This window comes from Pyrgilauda ruficollis, unplaced genomic scaffold (genome assembly GCF_017590135.1).
Source record: "Pyrgilauda ruficollis isolate IOZ18807 unplaced genomic scaffold, ASM1759013v1 scaffold208, whole genome shotgun sequence".
Lineage (NCBI taxonomy): Eukaryota > Metazoa > Chordata > Aves > Passeriformes > Passeridae > Pyrgilauda > Pyrgilauda ruficollis.
In genome coordinates, this window is record NW_024520096.1 from 248,779 (window position 1) to 273,489 (window position 24,711).

The 24,711-nt window shown below is 59.7% G+C and overlaps 1 protein-coding gene across 1 annotated transcript; it reads right to left on the bottom strand.

The window, feature by feature from the left end:
• On the bottom strand, positions 1-24,374 carry INTS3 (integrator complex subunit 3). The gene is made up of 29 exons (XM_041467424.1): positions 23,783-24,374; positions 21,525-21,608; positions 18,637-18,750; positions 17,777-17,861; positions 16,938-17,004; positions 16,408-16,567; positions 14,925-15,054; positions 14,160-14,257; positions 13,375-13,566; positions 12,677-12,764; positions 11,845-11,924; positions 11,090-11,181; positions 10,691-10,797; positions 10,331-10,447; positions 9,666-9,795; positions 9,284-9,338; positions 8,787-8,890; positions 7,184-7,228; positions 6,914-7,033; positions 6,180-6,333; positions 4,492-4,560; positions 3,715-3,790; positions 2,255-2,368; positions 1,946-1,994; positions 1,026-1,193; positions 658-758; positions 497-569; positions 260-419; positions 1-164 (listed from the first exon to the last, which is right to left on the bottom strand). Exons 1-29 carry the CDS (start codon positions 24,110-24,112, stop codon positions 87-89), a joined length of 3,240 nt encoding a protein of 1,079 aa, XP_041323358.1. The 5' UTR covers positions 24,113-24,374; the 3' UTR covers positions 1-86.
• Positions 24,375-24,711: the final 337 nt, after the last annotated feature.

Genomic DNA, 24,711 nt, shown 5'->3' on the forward strand with positions numbered 1-24,711 from the left:
GAGGGCCGTGGGGATTTGCTGGCACCGGTTTGGGGGGTCCCGGGGGGTCCCGGGGGATCCTGGGGGGTCCCGGGGGGGTCCCAGCCTCAGTCACTGTCCGAGCCCACGGCGGACGAGCCTTTCCTTTTCCTCTTGGCCGGTTTGGGTTTGGTGTCCTCCTCCTCCTGCAGCGACAGAAGGGGGGGTCAGGGGGATTTGGGGACCCCCGGGGGGGGGTCTCAGGACGGGGAGGGTGGTCTCAGGATGGGGGGGGTCTCACCGAGGCGCTGCTGGAGCCCGACTCCTCCTCGTTGTTGGGGGGCTGCGCCGCGCTCTTGCGGCTGCGGGGGCTGGCCAGCGCCGTGGCTTTCCGGCGGCTCTTGGGGGGCTTGCTGGAGGAATCCTCGTATTCCTCGGCCAGGGAGAAGAGATCCGAGAACCTGGAGGGGGGGAAAAGGGGCTCAGGGGGGGTTTGGGGTCACCAGGAAGGGAGGAAGAGGAAAGTGGGGGGGCTCACTTCATCTTGTGGGCCTCGTCGCAGCTGGCCTGGACGTGCTGCAGCGCCTGCAGGATCGGGGTCTGGCTGAAAACTGGGGGAGAGCAGGGGACGGGGTGGGGAGGGGGTCAGGGCAGCCCCCCGAGCCCGGACCCCGCACCCCGGAGCTGGGGGGAACCCACAGTTGTGCTTGGTGTTGGTGAGGTTGAGGCGCAGGTTGTCCAGGTGCTCCAGGATCTGCTCCAGGGTCAGCTGGGCCAGCTTGCTGCTGGAGCTGCGCAGGCTGCGGGAAGGAGCAGGGGAGGGGTGAGGACACGGAAATGGGGGGCACGGAAATGGGGGGCACGGAATTCCCAGGGCATGGTGCCCCACCTCTGCCTCTTGCGGGGCAGGGGACAAAAACCTGCCCAACTCCTCAGGGAGGGAATGGGGTACAGAGGAGAAAAACCTCCCCAAATCCTCGGGGTGGGAATGGGGTACAGCCTGGGGAGGGGACAAAAAGCACCCCAAATCCTGAGGGAGGGAATTCCCAGGGAATTCCCAGCCCCACCTCTGCCTCTTGCGGGGCAGGCTGTTGTTCTTGATCAGCAGGGCCTTGATGTGCTCGCCCAGCAGGTCGTCGTGCCGCAGCCCCCAGTGCCGCAGGATGCTGGTGGTGAACTGGTCCTCGGGGTGGCACGGCCGGCTCAGCACCATCTTCACCATCTCCTCGCTGGGCCTGGCACCGGGGCACGGGCACCGTGGAGCACGCGAGGGACCCCAGACCCGCGGGGGACACCACGGGCACCAGGAGACCCCCAGACCACCAGGAGAACCCCCAGAGCCCCTTGAAACCCCACCAGGAGAGACCCCAGACCACCAGGAGACCCCCAGGAGACCCCACAGACCACCAGGACAACCCCCAGAGCTCCTCAAAACCCCACCAGGAGAGACCCCAGACCCACAGGAGACCCCACAGAGCCCCAGGAGACCCTCCCCCAAAGTCCCTGGAAAGCCCACAGACCCCCAGGAGAACCCCCAGAGCCCCTTGAAACCCCACCAGGAGAGACCCCAGACCCACAGGAGACCCCACAGAGCCACAGGAGAGACCCCCAGACACCCCCAGAGCCCCAGGAGACCCCCAGGAGAACCCCCGGACCACTAGGAGGACCCCCAGACCCACAGGAGACACCCCCAGAGCCTCTGGAGACACCCCCAAACCCACAGGAGACCCCCAGATCCCCAGGAGACCCCCTGGAGTCCTCCCCAGAGCCCCTGGAGACACCCACAGACCCCCCCAGGAGAGACCCCAGACCCCCAGGAGTTCCCCAGCTGGGATTCCGGCTCTGCCCAGGTATGGCAGTGCATCCCCGTCCTGTGGGGACACCCCAGAGCCCCCCAGACCCCCTGGGTGTCCCCCCCCAGGGCCCCAGGCACACCCCCCCTGCCATGGGGACACTCTGGGGGTCCCCCCTGGTGCCCCCCACTCACTTTTCCCTGCGGAGCTGCAGCAGGAGGCAGGACAGGGCCTCGGGGTGCTCTGCCGGGGGAAGGAGGTGGCAATGTCCCAGGATTGTCCCCTGGCAATGTCCCCAGGGTGTCCCAGGGTGTCCCAGGAATGTCCTAGGATGTCCCCAGGAATGTCCCCAGGGAATGTCTCCCTTGGAATGTCCCCTGGGAATGTCTCCCACCCCGGCAATGTCCCCACGATGTCCCCTGGATTGTCCCAGGCTGTCCTGGGCTGTCCCCAGGTGTCCTCACAATGTCCCCAGGATGTCCCCAGGCGTGTGTCCCGCTCACCCTTGTACTTGAGGTGCTGCAGGATGGGGATGATGGTCTCCAGGGGGATGTTGTGGGCCAGGAACAGCTGCCACGTGCAGTACTGCTCAAAGGTCTCCCAGTCCAGGCTCTGAACTGCGCCACACGCACGGCGATGGGGACAGCGGGGACAGGGACAGGGGACAGGGATAGGGGACAGGGATAGGGACAGCAGGGATAGGGACAGCAGGGACAGGGACAGGGACAACAGGGATAGGGATAGGGACAGGGATGGGGATAGGGACAGGGACAGGGACAGCAGGGACAGGGATAGGGACAGGGACAACAGGGATAGGGATAGGGACAGGGATGGGGATAGGGACAGGGACAGGGACAGCAGGGACAGGGACAGCAGGGACAGGGACAGCAGGGATAGGGACAGCAGGGACAGGGACAGGGACGGGGACAGGGACAGCAGGGAAGGATAACAGGGAGAACGGGGACAATGGGGATAACGGGGATAACGAGGACCAGAGAGACGACGAGAGGGACAATGGGGACAAGAAGGACAACAGGGACAATGGGAAAAACAAGGATGGCAGGGGCAGTGGGGACAGTGGGGACAACAAGGATGGACAATGGGGACAGTGGGACAATGGGGATAGATAATGGGGATGGATAACAGGGACAGTGGGACAATGGGGATGGATAATGGGGACAATGGGGACAGTGGGACAATGGGGACGGATGATGGGGACAGCGGGGTTAACAGGGATCTGTGTCAGCCCCTTCCCCAGCTCTGGGCACCCCAAACCTGCCCGGGGTCCCCCCTCCCCCCCCGGCACTGGCAGCGGGGACAGAGCTAACGAGGCTCCCTAATTAACAGCTTATCCCCTGCTCCCAAAGCTGGATCAGGGATTTGCTCTGGGGACACCGAGGGACCCCACAGAGAGGCTGTGGAGCCGGGGCAGCTTTTGGGATTTGCCCATCCCTGCCTGGCACCCTCGGGCACAGGGATAAACCCCACAATCCCTGGCAGTGATCCTTTAATGCCCGCAGGGAGTTCAGCCCCGGCAGGGATCTCCCCCTGGAGAGGGACAAGCCTGGATTTGGGGCAGGATTTGGGGGCTGCCTGGGCCCTGCTCAACCACATCCCCATTCCCACTCCTCTTCCCATTCCCATTTCCATTCCCATTCCCAATCCCACCCCTATTCCCACTCCTATTTCCACTCCCATTCCCAATCCCATCCCTGTTCCTACTCCCACTCCCCTTCCCATTCCCCCTCCCAATCCCATTCCCATTAGTCCCATTCCCACTCCCATTTCCATTCCCACTCCTATTCCCACTCCCAATCCTGTTCCCATTCCCATTCCCACCCCTGTTCCTATTCCCATGCCAGTCCCCACTCCCACTCCCAATCCCATCCCCACTCCCAATCCCATCCCCATCCCCACTCCCATTATTCCCACTCCCACTCCCATTATTCCCATTCCCACTCACTGAGGATGTTCAGCACGGAATCCTTGCGGAACATGACCAGGTTTCCCATCATCACGTGGCACACGAGCTCCTGGAGCTGGGGGGGACAGGGAATGGGTCAGGGGGCTTTGAGGAGCCTCCCCAAATGGGATCCAGCAGGAAAAGTGCCAGCACCATCCCTGGGATCCCTCGGGGGAGCTTCCCCTTCCCACCCTGCCTCCCATGCTCCTTCTCCCTGCCCCTCTGCAGACCCCACAGGATCCTCTGGCTCCATCCCCCCAGGGAAGCACCTGGAGAAGCTCAGGAAGGAAGGGCAGCAGGGAGGGGAAGGAAGCGCCCCGAGCCCCCAACCCTCCGGATCTGGGAGCATTCCCGGCTCCCAGCCCCCTCCAGGAGCTGCTGGCGCAGCATTCCCGGGATTGGGATTGGGATTGGGGTTATCGGCACATCCAGACCCGGCGCCGGCATTCCAGAGGTGCCCCCGCGCCTATTTCTGGGCTCTCACAGCAGCTCTGGAGCGGGGAAAATTCCTGCCAGGAACGTCCCAGCCTCAGGCAGAGCCAGCGGGATCCCCCGGGCATGGGGCTCATTAGGGTAATTAGCGCTGATTGCCCAGGAAATGGCTCTGCAGGAGATCCCTTGCAAGCTTGGGATCGACCTTTGGACACCGCGGCAGGAAAGCCGCGGAGATTTGGGGCTCGTTCCGGCGAGGATGGGGAATGGAGGCCGTGGATGGCTCATTTTGGGGTGAAATCTGCCGGGAAAGGGTCGGGAAGGGGCCGGGAAGGGTCCCCGCACCTGGAAGGAGTCGATGACAGCCACGATCATGTTCAGCAGCTCCCCGCTCCGCAGGGTCTCGTCGGGAAACTGGGAATGCACAAAACCCGGGCAGGTTCAGTGGGGGACAGCGGGGAGAGCCCTCCCGAAATCCCAAAATCCCAAAAACTCGGATTCCCTGGGAAAAGATCTGGCAGGTTCAGGGAGGGACACCAGGGAGAGCCCTCCTAAAATCTCCAGGCAGGGATCCCCTGGGAAAAGCTCAGAGAAATTCAGGGAGTGACACTGGGGAGAACCCTCCCAAAATCCCAAAAACTCCAGGGATCCCCTGGGAAAAGCTCCAAGAGATTCAGGGGGGAACACCGGGGTGAACCTTCCCAAAATCCCAAAATCTCCAGGCAGGGATTCCCTGGGAAAAGCTCCAAGAGATTCGGGGGGGACACCGAGGAGAGCCATCCTAAAATCCCAAAATCCCAAAAACCGCAGGGATCCCCCGGGACAAGCTCGGGCAGACAGCGGGGGGCAGCCGTCAGCCGAGGCTCTGGAATTCCCTGTTTTTCCCTCTGCTCCTGGCTCTGCTCCCTGCTCCGGGGCCTCGCAGGAAACACAAAATCAATCAGAGCCGGAGCCAAGGGCCGGGAGGCGGCTCCGGGGGAGAGGGATGTGCCCTGGGATGGATCCCGGGATTTGGGATCAGTGTGAAAAACAGCCTGACCCCGCCCTGGGATGGATCCTGGGATTTGGGATCAGCACAGGACACTGGGATCCTGCCCTGGGATGGATCCTGGGATTTGGGATCAGTGTGAAAAACAGCCTGACCCGGGCTGGGATTTGTGGTCACTGTGGGGAACAGTAGGATCCTGCCCTGGGATGGATCCCGGGATTTGGGATCAGCACAGGGACAGCCTGACCCTGCTCTGGGATTTGGGATCAGCACAGGGACAGCCTGACCCTGCCCTGGGATGGATTCTGGGATTTGGGATGAGCACAGGGACAGCCTGACCCTGCCCTGGGATGGGTCCCAAGGATGGGCAGGGATCCAGCTGCACATTCCATGGCTGCAGAGGTTTCTGAATTTAGAGAGAATTTTAGGGATTCTCTGCTGCAGCACAGCTGGGATGGGACCTGGGGCACACCCAGGATGGGATTTTGGGCACCCCTGGCACTCGGGGCACCCCAGAAATGGGATTTTGGGCACACCAGGAATGGGATTTTGGGCAGCCCTGGCACGGGATTTTGGGCACCCCTGGGACAGGATTTTGGGCACAGCTGGGACAGGATTTTGGGCACATATGGAATAGGATTTGGGGCACCAGCCCTGGCACAGGATTTTGGGCACCCCTGGGACAGGATTTTGGGCACATATGGAATAGGATTTGGGGCACCCCTGGGACAGGATTTTGGGCACATATGGAATAGGATTTGGGGCACCCCTGGGACAGGATTTTGGGCACCCCTGGGATGAGATTTTGGGCACACCTGGGACAGGATTTTGGGCACAGCTGGGACAGGACCTGTGGCACCCCTGGGATGGGATTTTGGGCACTCCTGGGATGGGATGTTGGGCAGCCCCGGGACAGGATTTTGGGCACCCCAGGAATACGATTTTGGGCAGCCCTGGGATGGGATTTTGGGCACAGCTGGGACAGGATTTTGGGCACATCTGGAATAGGATTTGGGGCACCCCTGGGACAGGATTTTGGGCTCACCTCGGTGTAGATGGAGGGCGTGAGGAAGCAGAGCAGGCGCACGTCGTCCTCCTGGCACGCCTTCATGTCCATCATCAGGCACGTGTGCAGCTCCCCCAGCTGCGTGGCCTGGGCGAACGACTCGTAGAGCCCCATCCTGCCCAGCGCCGCCTTGCTGGGGACACAGCCACGCTGGCACCTGCCACAGCTGGCACAGCTGGCACAGCTGGCACCTGCCACACAGCTGGCACGCACCTGGTACTGCTGGCACACAGCTGCCACACGCCTGGCACACAGCTGCCACACGCCTGGCACACAGCTGGTACCACTCACACACACCTGGCACACAGCTGGTACTGCTGGCACACAGGCACCCTGGCACCTGGCACAGCTGGCACCTGCCACACACCTGGCACAGCTGGGACGCACCTGGTACTGCTGGCACACAGCTGGCACCTGGCACACAGCTGGCATACAGCTGGCATCGCTGGCACACACCTGGCACACCTGCCACACAGCTGGCACAGCTGGCACACGCCACCACCGGGGACAGGGACAGGCACAGGCACGGGAGGGGCCCAGGTAGGAGGGCGGGGCCAAGGTGAGGGTGGGATCCAGGTGAGAAGCGGGTGAGAGGGAGGAGTCACAGCAGGGCGGGGCCAGGAGAGGGAGGAGTCACAGGAGAGAGGGAGGAGCCCCGGGAGGGCGGGGCCAGGCTCGTGGGCGGAGCCCGGGAGGGCGGGGCCCGGGCTCACCTGGCTCTCAGGTAGTAGAGCAGGTGGTAGCCGATCTTGGGCTGCTTCTGGTAGAGCTCGGAGAGCAGGTCCAGCAGCAGCGAGAAGCCGCTGTTGTCCTCCTGCATCTGGCACAGGTTCCTGGGAAAAGCGGGAATGTCGGCGGGATCCCGAACCCCAGAAAGCCCCGGATTCCCGCCGGGAATGCCACAGAGGGCAGCGGGAAACCGCTGGGGTTTCTGGGATGAAGCAGGTAGGCCCGGAATTCCCCAGGATTTGGGAAGGTCCTACCGGAATATCAGGTACAGGGGCTTCCCCACGGACTCCTCCAGGGACCTGGGGACAGACGGACACGCTGAGCTGCCGGAGCAGCCACGGCCAGGGCTTTCCTGGGAATGGCACGGGAACAGCCCTGGGAACAGCCCTGGGAGCAGCCCTGGATCCCTCCAGGTTATCCCAGGAATGGCACGGGAACAGCCCTGGGAACAGCCCTGGATCCCTCCAAGTTATCCCAGGAATGGCACGAGAACAGCCCTGGGAACAGCCCTGGATCCCTCCAAGTTATTCCAAGAATGGCACGGGAACAGCCCTGGACCCTGCTGGGTTTTCCCAGGAATGGGAAGAGCCCTGGATCCCTCTGGGTTTTCCCAGGAATGGGAAGAGCCCTGGATCCCTCTGGGATTTCCCAGGAATGGGAAGAGTACTGGATCCCTCTGGGATTTCCCAGGAATGGGAAGAGTACTGGATCCCTCTGGGATTTCCCAGGAATGGGAACAGCCCTCCAGGATTCCCCAGGAATGGGAACAGCCCCGGACCCCGCTGGGGAGGCAGGAACGATCCCGCAGCAGCTCCAGCTCCAAGAAAACCCCGGAGAAGGAGCCGGTCTGGGTGAGCCCAGCAGGAACTCCCCATGGAAGCCACTTCCAAAGCTGGGAATATCCCAGGGAAAGGCCCAGCTGAGGGGAGGGGGGCCCAGCCCTTCCTTACTCCTCCGTGATCTCCTCGGGCAGGACCTCCCCGCGGAAGTGAGCCTTGAACAGCTCCTGCAGGCACGAGGCGAGCACCGAGAGCTGCTCCGAGTCAAAATCCTCCTGGGAAGGGCAGCGAGGGGCTCAGGGCCCGCCTGGCACGGGGGGACACGGGGGGGACACAGGAGGTACACAGAGCCTGCCTGGCATAGGGAGTGACACAGGAGTGACATGGGAGGGGCTCAGGGACTGCCTGACACAGGGAGGGGACACGGGAATGAATCCCAGCCTGCTCCGGATGGGTTTCCAGAGCCAGGGATCCCAAATCCCACCCATTATGGATCCCAGATCCCACCCATGATGGATCCCAGATCCCAGCCAGGACAGATCCCAGATCCCACCCATGATGGATCCCAGATCCCATCCCGGACAAATCCCAGATCCCAGCCAGGAGGACACGGGTGGGGACACGGGGGGGACACAGGAGGTACACAGAGCCTGCCTGGCATAGGGAGTGACACAGGAGTGACATGGGAGGGGACATGGGAGGGACACAGGAGTGACACAGGAGGGGCTCAGGGACTGCCTGACACAGGGAGGGGACACGGGAATGAATCCCAGCCTGCTCCGGATGGGTTTCTAGAGCCAGGGATCCCAAATCCCACCCATTATGGATCCCAGATCCCACCCATGATGGATCCCAGATCCCAGCCAGGACAGATCCCAGATCCCACCCATGATGGATCCCAGATCCCATCCCGGACAAATCCCAGATCCCAGCCAGGACAAATCCCAGCAAGAAAACCCCGGAGAAGGAGCCGGTCTGGGTGAGCCCAGCAGGAACTCCCCATGGAAGCCACTTCCAAAGCTGGGAATATCCCAGGGAAAGGCCCAGCTGAGGGGAGGGGGGCCCAGCCCTTCCTTACTCCTCCGTGATCTCCTCGGGCAGGACCTCCCCGCGGAAGTGAGCCTTGAACAGCTCCTGCAGGCACGAGGCGAGCACCGAGAGCTGCTCCGAGTCAAAATCCTCCTGGGAAGGGCAGCGAGGGGCTCAGGGCCCGCCTGGCACGGGGGGACACGGGGGGGGCTCAGGGACTGCCTGACACAGGGAGGGGACACGGGAATGAATCCCAGCCTGCTCCGGATGGGTTTCCAGAGCCAGGGATCCCAAATCCCACCCATTATGGATCCCAGATCCCACCCATGATGGATCCCAGATCCCATCCCGGACAAATCCCAGATCCCAGCCAGGACAAATCCCAGATCCCACCCATGATGGATCCCAGATCCCATCCCGGACAGATCCCAAATCCCACCCATGACGGATCCCAGATCCCAGCCAGGACAAATCACAGATCCCACCCATAATGGATCCCAGACCCCATCCAGGACAGATCCCAGATCCCAGATCCTGCCCCGTTACCTCCAGGACCTGATCCACGATTTCCTGCATGACCTCGCACTGCGCCTCCGTGTCGCTGCAGGGCACAGGGACAGGGAATCCCGTCACTGGGAGCACTGGGAGCACTGGGAGGGGCAGCTGGGGACGGGGTCGGGGTCGGCCCAGGTGTGTGGGTGTCGGGGGGATGAATTCCAGGGTTAAAATCAGGATTTGGAGGGAACTCAGAGCCAGGAATTCCACGGACTCGCTGAGCTCTGCTCAGCCTCCCCCGGGCGCTCGGAGCTCCAGGGCTCTCCTTCCCAAGCCCTTTCCCTGCAGGAATTCCCTCTCCACGGGGCTGAAGGAGCTCTGGGAGGCCTGGAGAGACCCTTGGGAATGGGGTTGGGATTGGGAATGGCCCCACCTGCCCTTCTGCAGCTGCAGCACTTTGTCCTTCAGGGACTCGTCCAGCTGCTCCAGGAAGGGGGTGATGTCCACGGGCTCCTCCACGATGGATTCCTTGATGGGATGGAACCTGAACTCCCTCTTCTTCCCTGAAACCAGGCAACGAGGGGTTTTCCTCCTTCCCAGCAATCCCTGTCCTGGATCCTTCCTCCCCCGGAGGCTCCAGGGATTCGGGATAAAGGTGGGAATGTCTGGGATTGTGGTCCCTGCTCAGTCCCCGTGCCCAAAACCGAGCCTCCAACATTCCCAAGGCATCTCCAAGGAGGCACAATTTGGGATTGGGATTCTGGGGCTCCCAGGCCACATCCCACTACTGGGAAACCCCCCTGGAACAGCGGGAATCCCACAAGGATCCGACCAGCGAGGCTGGGAATGGCTCCAGAGGGGGAGCAGAGGGAATTTGGGGCTGGAAAAGTGCTCTGAGCTCCTGGGAACAGCCAGGAAAGGGAACAACCCCTTTGGGCACAGCTCCAGAACCAGCGGATTTGGGAATCTGCTCCTCCAGAGCAGGAGGAAAGCCGGGATCCCCCGGCGGGATCAGCTCCTGGCTGAGGAGCTGAGGGAATTCTGCAGCCTGGTGGGATCTGGGTGTCCCTGGGGAATTCCAGGAGCTCCCTCCCTCACCTTTGCTGTTCAGCTCCTCCTCATCGTCGCTGAAGGCGGCCTCGGCGTTGTCATAGCAACCGTCATCCTTCTCCAGGTGATTCTCCATCTCCATGGGAACCGGCTCCTCGATTTTCACTGGCACCAAGCACCCAGCCAGGTGAGGCCTCTCCCAAAAAAACAGCCCCGGGAAAGGGCCGCAGGTGCTTTGGGAAGGGATCCCCCGGGGCACAGGGAGCACTGGAGCACCCACAATTCCCTAAATCCCAGTTTCACTCCATAAAATCCCAACCCTGGAGGGCTCGCCCGACCCGTCCACGGAATTCCTCCATGGAAAACTCCCTCAGGGGGGATCTGCCAGGAGCCCCCCACATCTCCTACCTTCGATGGGGGGCGAGGGAGAGCTGCAGAATTCCGGGAATTTCTCCCTGAGCATGGCCCGGAGCTCCTTGTCCAGCTTGGGGTTGTCGAAGAGCGGGGCCAGGTGCCTGCGTGGGGTGGGACAGGGACCAGGGATGGGGCCTCATCCCTCTGGGAATGCTGGGCTTTGTCACCTGCAGCTCCCTGGGATCCCCCCCTGTGCCACCAGGAGCGGCAGAAGGGGCTGGAATTCCTGGGAAATCCCAATTCCCTGGCCAGGACAGCCCCCAGGACAATCCTGGCTGCTCCCAAGGTTTCGTGGAGAACAACACGGGCTCGGAGCTCCAGGAGAGACCCAGGGGCAGCCGTGTCCATGCTGGAAATTCAGGAAAACGTGGGGGAAAACCCCGGGGTTCTTACGCCAGGACTCGCTTCTCCACGATGTGGGTGAGGGAGTTGAAGACGCCCTGGCGGACGTGGGCTTCCAGAGGGGGGTAGAAATTGGGAATGATCTGGAAGAGATCAGGGGTGGAGAGCAGGGTCAGGGGCTCTGCCAGTGGGAGAAAATCCCTGCCAGGGGCAGGAAATTCCAGGCTGTGGGAGAAGAGCCCCGAGTGCTTGGCTCTGTCCAAGCCTTGGCTCCTGCAGGGAGGGCTGGGATTCCTCCCTGGAGCCTGGGACATCCCAGGAACCTTCCCCCAGTTTGGACTGGGAGCTCCAGGCCCTTCCCAGAAACACCCCCAGCCCCCCAGTTCCTGGAAGCAGCAGCTCCTGGCGCTGCTTTCCCACCCTGGGATGGGACAGGGATCACTCTGGATCATTCCCTGACACTCTGATCCCCCCCCGGGGACAGGGCTGGACCAGGAATTCCATGAGGGAACAATCCAGAAGCTTTTTCCTCCACCACAGGCAGGGTTTGCTGGCAGTGCTGCCTTCCCACCACTAATGGATGACACGTGGATCCCAGAACTCCAGGAACGCTCTGGATTCTTCCCACCAAGTGCTGGGGATAATTTGGCAGCAAAGGGAAAATCCCTCCTCGATTTGGGAGGAGGGAGGTTCAGGTGACTCTGGAACTGGGGGGAATCCCAGGGAAGAGCTTTTTGGGTGGGATTTGTGGAGTTCTCTCCCAGCTTTGCCCAGCCCTGGGAATTGCAGGAGCAGGAAGCGCTCACCCGGCACATGAAGTCCAGCAGCGTGGCCGTGATGGCCGGGTGGGGCTTCATGGAGTGGTGCATGACCAGGATGGCAGGCTCTGCGGGAGGGAACGGGGTGAGCCCCCAGAGACCCCCAAGGCCCGCTCCTGGGGGGCTCCCGAGGGGCTGGGACAGGCTGGATCCATGGGATCCACGGGGTGGGATCCAGGGGCTGAGGGGCAGCGGGGTCCAGGGCTGCCCTGGGTCACAGTGACCCCATATGCCACCCCAGGAACAGCCCAGGATCCCAAACCAAGGCAGATCCCCATGGATCCCACCCCAGGAACATCCCATGGGCAGGTCCCCCCGGGCCCCAACTAAGCCAGATCCCCATGGATCCCATCCCAGGAACTGCCAGGATCCTATCCCAGGAACAGCCCATTGATCCCACCCCAGGAACAACCCCAGGACACCAAATCAAGGCAGATCCCCATGGATCCCACCCCAGGATCCCATCCCAAAGTGAATCCTCGTGGTTCCCACCCCAGGAACAGCCCAGGATCCCATCCCAAGGTGGATCCCAGCCCAGGATTCCATCCAAGGCGGATCCCAGCCCAAGGATCCCATCCCAGGAACATCCCATGGATCCCACCCCAGGAACAATCCCAGGATGCCAAACCAAGGCAGATCCCCATGGATCCCAACCCAGGATCCCATCCCAAGGCAGGTCCCACCCCATGGATCCCATCCCAAGGCAGGTCCCACCCCATGGATCCCATCCCAGGATCCCATTCCCAGGCAGGTTCCCCCCCAGGATCCCACCCCTGGGCAGATCCCACCCCGGGCAGGTCCCCCCGGGCCCCCTCCTCACCGATGTTCATGATGCTGTCCTTCTCGGGGTTGAAGAAGAGCCAGTCGTAGAACAGCGCCAGCTTGGCGTTGGAAGCAGCGACGTTCGACTGCAGGAGACCAAAAAAACCCAAATTACCCCACGAGGACAATGCTGAGACCCCTCAAGATTCCCTGAGATCCCTCCAAGAGCCCCGAGATCCCCCCGTGACCAAACCCAATGTTGGGAAACCTCCAAGACTCACCCAAAATCCTCCCTCTTCACATCCCTAACGTGCTGCTCTTCACCCAAAATCCTCCCTCTTCACATCCCTAAAATCCTGCTCTTCCCCCAAAATCCTCCCTCTTCACATCCCTAACGTGCTGCTCTTCACCCAAAATCCTCCCTCTTCACATCCCTAACATCCTGCTCTTCCCCCTGTTGGGATCAGCTGCTCCCAGCCCATCCCGTGCCCCATTTTTGGGATGTTCCTGCTCCTGTTTTTGGGATGTTCTCATTCCCAGCCCACCCTTGCCCATTTTCAGGCCCCCCCAGCCCACCCTTTCCCCATTTTCGGGCTCTCCCAGCCCATCCTGTGTCCATTTCAAGCTCCCCTAGCCCACCCTTTCCCCATTTTTGGGCTCCCCTAGCCCACCCTTGCCCATTTTCAGGCCCCCCCAGCCCACCCTTTCCCCATTTTCGGGCTCCCCCAGCCCAGCCCTGCCCGTGCGGGCTCTGACCGTGCAGGTGGTGAGCAGCCAGCCGATGATGGCCCAGCGGGGCAGGATGTCAGAGCTCAGCACCTCGTTGGACGGGTGCACCACGCCGCAGATGTAGCGGATCAGGTCACAGCGCAGGGACTGGCTGTCAGGGGTGGACAGGTACTGCCGCTGGAACCAGTCCTGGTAACGCTTCTGCTGCCCAAAGCGCACCTGGGGACAGGGATGGGGACATGGGACAGGGCTGGGGACATGGGACATGGCTGGGGACAGGGCTGGGGACAGGGCTGGGGACATGGGACAGGACTGGGGACATGGGACAGGGCTGGGGACACGGCTGGGGACATGGGACAGGGCTGGGGACATGGGACAGGACTGGGGACAGGGACACGAGACACACCTGGGGACACGGGGCATGGCTGGGGACAGGGACAGGGCTGGGGACAGGGACATGGGACACGGCTGGGGACACGGCTGGCAGTGGGGACACACAGGACCCTGAGCTAGGGGGAATTTGGGATGGAACCCACCAGGAATTTGGGAAGGAATCCATGGGGAATTTGGGATGGAACGCACCAGGAATTTGGGAGGGAATCCAGGGGGGATTTGGGAGCCCAGGGGGAATTTGGGAATCCAGGGGGGATTTGGGAGGGAACCCAGGTGGAATTTGTGAGGGAACCCAGGTGGAATTTTGGAGGGAACCCAGGGGAATTTGGGAATCCTGGGGGGATTTGGGAACCCAGGTGGAATTTGGGCACCCAGGGGAATTTGGGAACCCAGGTGGAATTTGGGCACCCAGGGATTACCCGTGAGGTCATGAAGAGCAGCTTGGTCTCCATGTCCGGGGTGAGGCGGCACGCCAGGAACTTGCGGGAGGTCCTGGACTGCAGGAGCTGCAGCACACCTGGGCAGGGAATGGGAATTTGGGTGGAAAAGGGCTCAAACACGTCCTGAGGAATTCCCTGAGCAACATCTGAGGTGCTTAGGATGGATTTAATCAGGATCCAGAGGGGTGGGAACACTTCAAAGCCACATTTCCCTGGAATTGCTGCATCCAGAACCTGCTGGGGAAGTGCCCGGAGAAGGGAACAATTTATGGGAATATCATTAATGTCAACAAAGCTGGTGAATCCATCACCCTTCCCATGGAATGAGGCTACTGGGAGGAATTAAATCCCAGGGAAGTGCCACTTGCTGCAGCTCCTGGAATTCCTGGAGCCTCTCCAGGCTCTGCTCAGTCACGTCAGAGCTCGGGCTCACCTTTTAAATCACTTAATTAAGGGAAATAACTCTGATTATCCTGCAATTGCAGACTGCTTTGGGCTGGAATCACCCAGAGATCACCCAGTCCACGAGCAGGGACAATTCCCACCGGATCAGACTGTTCCAACCCAGCTTGGAACAATTCCAGGCAGGAGAAACCACGGAAGCGCAGAGCCCAGAAGGAGCAGCACCACTTTAAGGATCCCACGGGGTTTTCTGGGATGGGGCAGGCCTGGATGCTTCTGAAGCACTGGAAAACCCCTGGAAAAGGGTGCTGGGAGAGCAGAGGGAATGCTCCAGGCTGGTACCTGTGAACTGGGAGCTGAGCACCTGCGGGTTGTGCAGGATGTCCTTCCAGAGCTGCTCGAACTCCGGGATCCGCGCCACGTTCTGCAGCAAGCGCACCAGGTCCCGGCCGATCATGAAACAGTCCATGAACTGGGAAAGAGAGGGAAAAATCCCATGAAACAGTCCATGAACTGGGGAAAAGAGGGAAATGCCATGAAACAGTCACTGAACTCAGAAAAGAGGGAAAAATGCCATGAAACAGTCCATGAACTGGGAAAGGGGAAAATCCCATGAGACAGTCACTGAAACAATCCATCGACTGGGAAAAAGGGAAGGAAAAATCCCAAGAAAAAATCCACTAAACAATCCATGAACTGGGAAAATGCCACGAAACAATCCAAGAACTGTAAAAAGGGGGAAAAATCCCGCTGGGAGCAGGGGGATGGGGGCAGGGCAGGGAGGAACCCCGGCTCCCCCAGCCCGGGCACGTCCCGCTCCGTTCCCGGGCATCCCGCCCCATCCCGGGCATCCCGCCCCATCCCTGGCATCCCACCCCGCTGGAAGGCACAGGCTGGGATGGGGAGCACGGGCAGGGAGGGTCGGCAGCTGTTCTGGAATGTTCTCCCTCCCAAAGCAAACACTCAGCCCATAAATCTGCCACTTTTCCCCCAGGATTGCAGCCGGGCCCCGCGGGCCGGCCCTGGCGGCGCTGGGAGCTGGGGGAGGATGGGGAGGGAGGATTTGGGAGGAATCCCAGCTCTGGGATTTGGGAGAAATCCCAGCTCTGGGGGGTCCTGCTCCATCCAGAGCCAAACGAGGCCTGGAGTGCCCCCATCCCAAACTGCCCTTCCCATGGAACAGGATCCCACCCCAACCCACTGCCTGCTCCTGGAGCAGGGAGATGCAGGATCCCAATCCCACTCCCAATCCCATTCCCACTCCTAATCCCAACCCCAATCCCAACCCACTGACCCTATCCCTCAGCAGAGAGATGCAGGATCCCATTCCCATCCCAATCCTTATTACATCCCAATCCCATTCCTATCCCAGGCACTCACCCTCTCCCTGAGCAGGGACACCGGGAATGGGGCAGAGGCAAAGGGGGGACGGGGTTGGTGTCACCTGGGACCATCGCCCAGGGTATCAGTAAAGGTGATTAAATGATTAATTAATAAATAAATTAATGTATTAATTGGGGAATGTGTCAAATAATAAATTATAAAGACATTAAATGATATCTTTGTGGGATTGAGGGGTGGGAACACCGGGAATGGGGCAGCAGCACTGATGGGACAGGGTTGGTGTCACCTGGAACCATCGCCCAGGGCATCAGGAAAGATGTTAATTAATAACTGTATTATTAATTAACATGAATTAATAAACACGTATTAACAAATAAAGGCAGGTATTGATAAATACAGATAATAAGTAATAAAGATAATAAATAATAAAGACAATAAATAATAAAGATATTAAACGATACAGATATTAATTGATAAATATATTGGTGATGGACATGGAATTGATAAACACTGGAAAATCCAGCTCAGGTGGCTCCTGCTGGCTCTGGATCCCAGGAACAACAACCCCAGGACAAATCCAGCTGGACAAAGGCTGGAGCAGCTCCATGGCACACGGGGCAATCCCGGATTTTAGGGAATTCCTAGGGAATTTTAGGGAGCCTGCAGCAAAGCAATTCCCAGCCCTGCCTGGGGAATCCTGAAGCCAGGAATTCTGTGGCTCCAGGACAACGCCGAGCCAGGGATGAGCTTCCCAGATGGCCCAGCCTGGAGCAGGAGCTGCCCAAACACAGGAAACTTTCTGGGCAATCAACTCCAGGCCACTGCTCCCAAAGGAAAACCTCCCCCACTGCTCAGGAAGGAAACATTCCCGGGATGCTGGGCCCGAGCCACGCCTGCTCCTCAGCCCTGCTCAGGATTTGGGGACCTGGGCACCTTCAGACTGCTGGGAATTCCTGCTTTGGGAATGTGGGGAGGGCAGGAATGCGGCTGGGGGGGGATTCCCGGGGGTACCTTTGCTCTGTCAGGATCTCCAGAACGTTCTCGGCCAGCCAGATGTTCTTGGCAGTCACGTCCCCACCTGGAAAAGCGCCGGGGAAAAACAGCTGGATGGAGCAGGGGGGTTGGGATGGAGCAGGGGGGTTGGGATTTGGGATGGAGCAGGGGGATTTGGATTTGGGTGGAGCAGAGGGGTTGGGATGGAGCAGTGGGATTTGGATTGGGATGGAGCAGGGGGGTTTGGATTTCGATGGAGCAGGGGGATTTGGATTTGGATGGAGCAGAGGGATTTGGATTTGGATGGAGCAGAGGGATTTGGATTTGGATGGAGCAGAGGGATTTGGATTTGGATGGAGCAGAGGGATTTGGATTTGGATGGAGCAGAGGGATTTGGATTTGGATGGAGCAGAGGGATTTGGATTTGGATGGAGCAGAGGGATTTGGATTTGGATGGAGCAGAGGGATTTGGATTTGGATGGAGCAGAGGGATTTGGATTTGGATGGAGCAGAGGGATTTGGATTTGGATGGAGCAGAGGGATTTGGATTTGGATGGAGCAGAGGGATTTGGATTTGGATGGAGCAGAGGGATTTGGATTTGGATGGAGCAGAGGGATTTGGATTTGGATGGAGCAGAGGGATTTGGATTTGGATGGAGCAGAGGGGTTTGGATTTGGATGGAGCAGAGGGATTTGGATTTGGGTGGAGCAGAGGGATTTGGATGGAGCAGAGGGATTTGCCCACTGCCTGCTCCCATCCCAGGGAGGCTCCCCACAGAATCAGACCCCGAGCATTCCTGAGCATTCCCAGCTCAGATCCCAAACATTCCCAGCCATTCCCAGCATTCCCAGCTCACCTGCAATCTGCTTCATGAAGGTCATGCAGACTCCATCAGCTCCCAGCACCCCGCTCTTCACCAGCTCCCGGAGCAGCCACACCAGCTGCACACGGAAATTTGGGATCAGACCCCTCCCCACACCAGCTGCAATTTGGGATCAGAGCCCCCCATGACCCCATCCCACCCCTCCCTCCAAGCCCCCCCTGCTCCTCTCTGCTCATCCCCTGCCAGGGGGGACGGGAGAGTCCAGGTGGGACAAGAAACTCCAGGTGAGACAGGTGGGACAGGAGATTTTGGGTAGAACATGAGATTTTGGGTAGGACAGGGGATCCCAGGTGGGACAGGGGATCCCAGGAGAGACAGGAGATTCCAGGTGGGACAGGAGATTTTGGGTAGGACACAAGATTCCAGGTGGGACAGGAGAGCCCAGGTGGGACAGGGGATCCCAGGAGAGACAGGAGATTCCAGGTGGGACAGGAGATTCCAGGTGGGACAGGGGATCCCAGGTGGGACAGGAGGTTTTGGGTGGGACAGGAGATTCCAGGTGGGACAGGGGATCCCAGGTGGGACAGGAGAGCCCAGGTGGGACAGGAGATGCCAGGTGGGACAGGAGAGCCCAGGTGGGACAGGAGATTCCAGGTGGGACAGGAGATTTTGGGTGGGACAGGAGATTCCAGGTGGGACAGGAGATTCCAGGTGGGACAGGAGATTTTGGGTGGGACAGGAGATTCCAGGTGGGACAGGAGATTCCAGGTGGGACAGGAGATTTTGGGTGGGACAGGAGATTCCAGGTGGGACAGGAGATTTTGGGTGGGACAGGAGATTCCAGGTGGGACAGGAGATTTTGGGTGGGACAGGGGAGCCCAGGGACCCCTGACCTGGGTCCTGCAGGTGTCCTGCAGCTTCAGGTACTTCTCCATGAGGATGTGGTTGATCTTGTTGAGCACGATGTTCATCCCGTCCCGGCTCACCAGCGCCAGGTCCCGGTAGCACTGGGGGGAAAAGAGGGAAAAGCAGAGTGGGAAACACATCCCTGAGCTGGAAAGGATGGGAAAATCCACGGATTTGGGGGGAAACCAACCCAGCAGGGAGAGCTTGGTGTGTGGGGGGGTCATTCCTGGCAGGATCTGTGGGATTTATCCTTGACTGAGCAGCTGGAAAAGCTCCAGAAAATCCCAATCCCATTCCCTGGCAGCTCCTCCCCTCAGATCCACAGGGAAAACCCTGGAAAAAACCTGGAATGAACCCCCAGCCCCCTCCCAGGGCTGGGAAAATGTCACCAGCACAGACAGGAGAGGGAGAATTCCCTGAATTCCTTCATTTCTGCCAGGCTGACACAACCCAGGGGCTCCTCCCCGGGGCGGGGGCGGGGGGCCTGGCTGTTTAATTAACACCGTGATTAATGGAGCCTTCAAACGAGGGGCCAGGGAGAGCAAACAGCCCCGGGGGGGTGGGGAGGGACAGCCAGGGGGGGCAGGGAGCATCCCTGGGCTGCCAGAGCACCGACTGCAGCGGGAGGAAGAGGAGGAGGAGGAGCAGAGGGCAGCTGAAGGCAGCTGTGCCCAGCTGGGGACACTGGGGGGGGAATGGGCAGCTCTGGGGGTCCCCAGGCAGATGTTGGGGTCCTGGAGTGGTCCCAGGGCAGGTTTGGGGGTCAGTGGGGCAGATTTTGGGGTCACTGGGGCAGATTTTGGGTACCTGGAAGGGTCCCCAGGCTGGTTTGGGGTCACTGGGACAGATTTTGGGGTCCTGGAAGGGTCTCTGGGTAGGTTTGGGGTCACTGGGGCAGATTTTGGGGTCCTGGAGGGGTCTCTGGGTAGATTTGGGGTCACTGGGGCAGATTTTGGGGTCCTGGAGGGGTCCCCGGGCAGGTTTGGGGGTCCTTGGAGCAGATTTTGGGGTCCTGAAAGAGTTTTGGGGCAGCTTTGGGGGTCCCTGTGCCAAGTTTTGGGGCAGCTTTGGGGTCCCTGGGGCAGATTTTGGGGCAGCTTTTTGGGAATTTGGCTTTTCCTGGCTCAGCAGACCCTGCCCAGGCAGGAAGGGGTTAAGCCCATCCCAAATCCCAGCAGGAACCAGGAATCCCTGCCTGGCTCCAGCAGAGCCTGCCACATCCAATCAGCCCAATTATCCCAATTATCCCAATTATCCCCTTGGAAAAACGAGCTCTGGGAGCAGCCACAGCAGCGCCCCACTGCCCAGGGAAAATTCCCTTTTCCAGGGGAAAATTCCAGGGGAAAAAAATTCCAGGGGAAAATTCCAGAGCAGGTTTGGCTTCCAGGCGTGGAAAGCCCCAGAGCAGCTCCTGGAGGGGAAATTCCATGGAAAAGCAGCTCTGGAAAAGCAGGAAAAGCTTTGCCTGCCTCAGGAAAAGGGATCCTGGAGGGATTCAGCTCCTCCAGGGAAGGATTTGGGAATGCTCAGGGGGGCCAAGGAATCCAAGGAAAAATCAGATTCCCAGGAAAAATTCCATGAGGTGATTCTGGATTTGCTCCCAGAGCTGATCCAGGGTTTGGAATTCCCTGGGAATCCATTTTCCCTGGGAAACGAGCAGGTTCCTGCTCCAGGGGAGGAATTCCACAGGAATCCATGGAAGGGAACGTGCCAGGATCCCCAAAAATGGGATGGGATTCTCCCAGGCTTTGCTTCCAGGATTGGATCCCAGGAATTGGGATCCCAGGAATTTGGGATTCCAGGAATTTGGGATTCCAGGAATTGGGGATTCCCAGGGATTGGGGATCCCAGGGATTGGGGATCCCAGGGATTGGGGATCCCAGGGATTGGGGATCCCAGGGATTGGGGATCCCAGGGATTGGGGATCCCAGGGATTGGGGATCCCAGGGATTGGGGATCCCAGGGATTGGGGATCCCAGGAATTGGGGATCCCAGGAATTTGGGATCCCAGGGATTGGGGATCCCAGGAATTGGGGATCCCAGGAATTTGGGATCCCAGGAATTGGGAATCCCCAGGAATTGGGAATCCCAGGATTGGAATCCCAGGAATTGGGGATTCCAGGAATTGGGAATCCCAGGAATTGGGGATCCCAGGAATTGGGATCCCAGGAATTTGGGATCCCAGGAATTGGGAATCCCCAGGAATTGGGAATCCCAGGATTGGAATCCCAGGAATTGGGGATTCCAGGAATTGGGAATCCCAGGAATTGGGGATCCCAGGAATTGGGATCCCAGGAATTTGGGATCCCAGGAATTGGGAATCCCCAGGAATTGGGAATCCCAGGATTGGAATCCCAGGAATTGGGGATTCCAGGAATTGGGAATCCCAGGAATTGGGGATCCCAGGAATTGGGATCCCAGGAATTTGGGATCCCAGGAATTGGGAATCCCCAGGAATTGGGGATCCCAGGAATTGGGGATCCCAGGAATTGGGGATCCCAGGATTGGGGATCCCAGGATTGGAATCCCAGGGATTGGGGATCCCCAGGAATTGGGGATCCCCAGGAATTGGGGATCCCAGGTGTGGAAGCAGCTCCTCCAGGGGAGGAATTCCAGAGGAATCCCACGCAGGAAAAACCCACTCCACGTGTCCCAGGGCGAGGAAAAAACCGGGAAAAACCCTTGGAAAAAAAAAAAAAACAAAACAAACCAGGATGTGCCTGGCAGGGCCAAATCCCAGGAATTGCTGGGATGGGAGGGAGCTGAGCTGCCTGTGCCCTGCAGCACCGGGATTCTGGAATGTTCCACGGGTCAGGGCTCCCCGAATTCCCCAAAATTCCCCAAAATTCCCTCCCCTTTCCCAGGTTTTTCTCACCTTCTGCGCCTGGGCTGGGTCAGTCAGGACGAGGGTGAAGAGCCCCAGGCAGATCTCCTCGTGCTGGGGGGTCCCTTTGCAGATCTGGGGGGGAAATTCCCAAAATTCCAGGTGGATTCCAGCTGGGATTGGAGGGAGGGAGGGAGGGAAGGGAAAACCCCCCCAAATCCCGGGAATCTGAGACACCCCGGGGTTGTTTTAGGGGGAAAAGCTCTCCCAGGGGAAAAGCTCTCCCTCCCTCACGTGGGAATTTTGTGGGAATTTTGTGGGAATTTTATGGGAATGAGGCCTGCAGGCCCTGCTCCCTGTCTTTAATTGGGAATAACGAACAAAGTGGGGATGGAGAAATTGGAATTTCCTGGGAAATCCCATGAGCTGGAATTTGGCTCTGCCAGTGCTGAGGGGGGGGAGCTCCAGCTCCACTCCCAAATCCCAAATCCCAATTCCCCATTCCCAAATCCCAATTTCCCAATTCCCAGCTCCTCAGAGCCCATCCAGGACCCACAAATCCCAGGATTTCCAGTTCCCAGCAGGGAATTCCCATTTCCCAGCAGGAATCCCCATTTTCCCAGCAGGAATCCCCATTCCCATTGGGAATTCCCATTTTCCCAGCAGGAATTCCCAGTTTCCCATTGGGAATCCCCATTTCCCATTGGGAATCCCCATTCCCATTGGGAATTCCCATTTCCCAGCCGGAATTCCCATTTTCCCATTGGGAATTCCCAGTTTCCCAGCCGGAATTCCCATTTTCCCAGCAGGAATTCCCATTTTCCCAGCAGGAATTCCCATTTTCCCATTGGGAATTCCCAGTTTCCCAGCCGGAATTCCCATTTTCCCATTGGGAATTCCCAGTTTCCCAGCCGGAATTCCCATTTTCCCAGCAGGAATTCCCATTAAACGGGGGGAAATGGGGAAAAAACGGGGGGGAAATGTGAGAGAAACGGGGAAATGTGAGAGAAACGGGGGAAAAACAGGGAAAAACGGGGAGAAACAATGTGAGAAAAACGGGGAAACGTGAGAAAAACAGGGGGGAAATGGGGAAAAATGGGGAAAAAATGGGGAAAATGGGGAAATGTGAGAAAAATGGGGGAAATGGGGGGAAATGTGAGAAAAAGGGGAAAAATGGGGGGGAAACGGGGAAAAAACGGGGGAAAATGGGGGAAAAAATGAGAAAAACATGAGAAACGGGGACAGCGACAGGGACGGGACACGGCGGGGGACACGGGGACAGGGACATGGACAGGGGATACGGGGACAGGTGACACGGCGGGGGACACGGGACACGGCGGGGGACACGACACGGGACACGGGGCACAGCGCGACACGGGGGGTGACACATGTGCCAGCACAGGGGGGAAAATGGAAAAAAGGGGGAAAAATGGGGGGAAGTGGGGAAATGTGAGAAAAATGGGGAAAAACAGGGCAGAACAGGGGAAAACGGGGGGAAATGGGAAAAAATGGGGGAAAATGGGGGGAAAATGGGGGAAATGTGAGAAAAACAGGGAGAAACGGGGGAAATGAGAAAAATGGGGAAAAATGGGGGAAAAAGAGGAAAAAGAAAACGGGGAAAAAACAGGGAGAAACTGGGGGAAAATGGGGAAAAAAAGAATGAGGGAAAAATGGGGGAAAGCAGCTCCCAAAAATGGCCAAGAGGGGAATTCTGTCCCCAAAAAACGTCCCGGGGCAGCTCCAGGTACCCCAAACACGGGCAGGGGGGGAAGGGCCACGGGAATGGGGGGATTTGGGGGAATTTGGGGAATTTTGGGTCAGGAGCATCCCCAGAACCCGGAAGGCTGGGGCACACCTGGTGGGAATTTTGGGAATTTGGGGGAATTTTGAGGATTTGGGGTCAGGAGCACCCCCAGATCCCAGGAAGGCTGGGGCACACCTAGTAGGGATTTGGGGAATTTTGGGAATTTGGGGGAATTTTGGACCAGGAGCATCCCCAGATCCTGGGCACACCTGGCGGGGATTTTGGGAATTTGAGGGATTTTGGGGAATTTTGGAGGATTTTTAGGGATTTTTGGGGAATTTGGGTCAGAAGCATCCCCAGATCCCAGGAAGGCTGCTGTACACCTAGCGGGGATTTTGGGAATTTTGGGAATTTGGGGGATTTTGGGACCAGGAGCATCCCCAGATCCCAGAAAGGCTGGGGCACACCTGGTGGGGATTTGGGGATTTGGAAGGATTTTTGGGGATTTAGGGGATTTTAGGTCAGGAGCATCCCCAGATCCCAGGAAGGCTGCTGTACACCGAGCGGGGATTTTGGGAATTTTGGGAATTTGGGGGATTTTGGGGGAATTTGGCACCAGGAGCATCCCCAGATCCCGGGAAGCTCCGGGCACACCCGGCGGGGATTGAGGGGATTTTGGGAATTTTGGACCGGCGGATCTGGGAGCAGGAGCATCCCCGGACCCCCGGGAACCGTTCCCGCTGCCAGCCCGCTCCCGGTGTCCCTGCTGTCCCGGTGTTCCCGGTATTCCCGGTGTTCCCGGTGTCCCCACCTCCTCCAGCTCATCCTTGCAGTCCAGCAGCGAGCTCAGCAGCAGCTTCCCCGCCGCCGCCGCCTTGCCCTTACCGAGCTCCATGGCCCGGGAGAACCAACCCCCCCCCTCACGGGGGGCCCCCCTGGCAGCCCCGCCCGCTGCGCTCGGCGGCGATCCCCGGGAGCTGCCCGGGGCAACGGCGGCACGGCGGCCCCGGGGCTGCCCGGGGTGCGGAGGGGCCGGGACGGGCCCGGGGCGGGGCTCGGAGCCGCTGCGGGGCCTCCCGGGCCGCGCCGGGGCCGCTGGGTCCGGGCCCGGGGAGGCGGCGCCGGCCGGAAGTTACCGGAGAGCGGCGGAGGCGCTCGGCCGGAAGCGGAAGCGCGGCGCGGGAGGAAAGTCCCGCCCCTCCCGCTGCAGTCGACCAATGGGAGCGGCGGAGGGGCAATGAGTGACAGGTGGGTGGGCGGGGGTTGATGGGCGGGGCATAGAGGGAGGATCGGCCAATGGGGAGGAGGGGGCGGGGGCTGAGCGCGGAGAGGCTCCGCCCACCCGCGGGTGCGGGGGAAACCCGGGAATCCCCGGGAACGTTCGAGAACCCCCCGGGAACCCCTGGGAAAGCAACCGAGAACCCCCGGGAATGTTCGAGAGCCCCGGGAACGTTCGAGAACCCCCCGGGAACCCCTGCCCGGAATTTGGGGTAC